Raw genomic sequence first — 2,500 nt, 5'->3', positions numbered from 1 at the left:
GGAATGTTGTAGACGTGTTGTGGGAATGTTGTAGACGTGTTGTGGGAATGTTGTAGGTGTGTTGTGGGAATGTTGTAGATGTGTTGTGGGAATGTTGTAGATGTGTTGTGGGAATGTTGTAGATGTGTTGTGGGAATGTTGTAGGTGTATTGTGGGAATGTTGTAGGTGTGTTGTGGGAATGTTGTAGACGTGTTGTGGGAATGTTGTAGGTGTGTTGTGGGAATGTTGTAGGTGTGTTGTGGGAATGTTGTAGGTGTGTTGTGGGAATGTTGTAGATGTGTTGTGGGAATGTTATAGATGTGTTGTGGGAATGTTGTAGACGTGTTGTGGGAATGTTATAGATGTGTTGTGGGAATGTTGTAGACGTGTTGTGGGAATGTTGTAGTTGTGTTGTGGGAATGTTGTAGGTGTGTTGTGGAATGTTGTAGATGTGTTGTGGGAATGTTGTAGACGTGTTGTGGGAATGTTATAGACGTGTTGTGGGAATGTTGTAGGTGTGTTGTGGGAATGTTGTAGATGTGTTGTGGGAATGTTGTAGACGTGTTGTGGGAATGTTGTGTGTTTGTGTCTCCAGGCTGGTGGTTGAGAGGCTGCGAGCAGAGAGGGAGGAGGTGCGGAGAGAGACAGAGAGGTGGAAGAACCAGCTGAGGAGTGAACGAGAGGAAGAAAGATGGCAGTACAGGTAAGAGACGCTCTCTCCCACCCAGATACACCGCCACAACCTGGACAGCCTTTACAATGGTGTGTGTGTGTGTGTGTGTGTGTGTGTGTGTGTGTGTGTGTGTGTGTGTGTGTGTGTGTGTGTGTGTGTGTGTGTGTGTGTGCGTGCGCGTGCGCAGGCAGGAGATGGAGCGGCTGTTTGAGAAGGTGCAGGTCCTAGAGGAGAGGCTGGAGAAGGAGAGTTCTAGAGGAGGTCCTAAACAGGAACCACAGAACCAGAACCTCACAGAGAACCTGGCAGAGGAACCAGAGGAGGAGCCCCGGGGAGAGGAGGGGGGAGGGGAGAGAGAGGAGGAGACAGAGGAGCAGGAGGGAGGGAAGGAGCAGAGAGAAGAGGACAGAAAGAAGGAGAAAGAGGAGGACGGAGGGAAGGACGAGAAAGAGGAGGAAGAGAGAGAGGAGGGAGAGAAGGAGGGAAGAGAGGAAGAGAGAGAGGATGGAAGGGAGGAGGAGAGGAAGGAGGAGAGAGAGGATGGAGAGAAGGAGGGAGGAGAGGAGGAGAGAGAGTGGCTGGAACACACTGAAAGGGTAAGGAACTAGCAACCGTCTAATGCTAACACTAATGCTAACACTAATGCTAACACTAATGCTAACACTAATGCTAACTAACGCTAACTGACACACCGCCTGCATTAATTGCATTATGTTGCATAAAATGTGACTCAACCTAAGATACTACTTGAAAGTATCAGTTGGGTCTTAACGTTAGCTAGCCAACATAGCCTAGCCTGCTCTAGCTACATTCTACCCAACTAAGGAGGGATTAGCTAGCGCTAGCTAACGCTAGCTAGCTTTCACTGCAGCTCATAGACATGGAATTCATGGAGAGAGAGGAGTCACATTGACCTGTTAGAATGACATCCTATATTCCTGCTTAAGATGTCAGCATGGTGTAGAATATAGTAGACAGTGTTAGGATGCACAGTAAGCATGGTGTAGAATATAGTAGACAGTGTTAGGATGCACAGTAAGCATGGTGTAGAATATAGTAGACAGTGTGAAACATCAGTTAAACAGAATTTGCCACAATGTTGGATATTTGCTGTGCTGATGCTACTGTATGGCTCAGGAGGTAGAGCGGGTCATCCGATGATCATAGGGTCCTCCTGTCCACATGTCAAAGGGTCCTTAGGCAAGATACTGAACCCCAAATTGCTCCCAATGAGCTAACTGTCTGCTCCTCTAGCTAACCGTCTGCTCCTCTAGCTAACCGTCTGCTCCTCTAGCTAACCGTCTGCTCCTCTAGCTAACCGTCTGCTCCTCTAGCTAACCGTCTGCTCCTCTAGCTAACCGTCTGCTCCTCTAGCTAACCGTCTGCTCCTCCAGCTAACCGTCTGCTCCTCCAGCTAACCGTCTGCTCCTCTAGCTAACCGTCTGCTCCTCTAGCTAACCGTCTGCTCCTCTAGCTAACCGTCTGCTCCTCTAGCTAACCGTCTGCTCCTCTAGCTAACCGTCTGCTCCTCTAGCTAACCGTCTGCTCCTCTAGCTAACCGTCTGCTCCTCTAGCTAACCGTCTGCTCCTCTAGCTAACCGTCTGCTCCTCTAGCTAACCGTCTGCTCCTCTAGCTAACCGTCTGCTCCTCTAGCTAACCGTCTGCTCCTCTAGCTAACCGTCTGCTCCTCTAGCTAACCGTCTGCTCCTCTAGCTAACCGTCTGCTCCTCTAGCTAACCGTCTGCTCCTCTAGCTAACCGTCTGCTCCTCTAGCTAACCGTCTGCTCCTCTAGCTAACCGTCTGCTCCTCTAGCTAACCCCTCTGCTCCTCTAGCTAACCGTCTGC

At 49.6% G+C, this 2,500-nt stretch overlaps 1 protein-coding gene across 1 annotated transcript in view; it reads left to right on the top strand.

Annotated features, from left to right (window-relative positions):
• The window catches only part of iqce (IQ motif containing E), a 15,354-nt gene that overhangs the window by 10,005 nt on the left and 2,849 nt on the right, over window positions 1–2,500 (top strand). Inside the window, exons 14-16 of the mRNA XM_084460292.1 lie at window positions 576–683; window positions 841–985; window positions 1,160–1,249. Coding sequence (XP_084316418.1) covers window positions 576–683; window positions 841–985; window positions 1,160–1,249 — 343 coding nt within the window. The remainder of the gene's footprint in view (window positions 1–575; window positions 684–840; window positions 986–1,159; window positions 1,250–2,500) is intronic.

The sequence above is a fragment of the Borostomias antarcticus genome, assembly GCF_949987555.1.
Source record: "Borostomias antarcticus genome assembly, chromosome: 31".
NCBI classification, from domain to species: domain Eukaryota; kingdom Metazoa; phylum Chordata; class Actinopteri; order Stomiiformes; family Stomiidae; genus Borostomias; species Borostomias antarcticus.
This window is presented reverse-complemented; position numbering and strand designations above follow the sequence as displayed.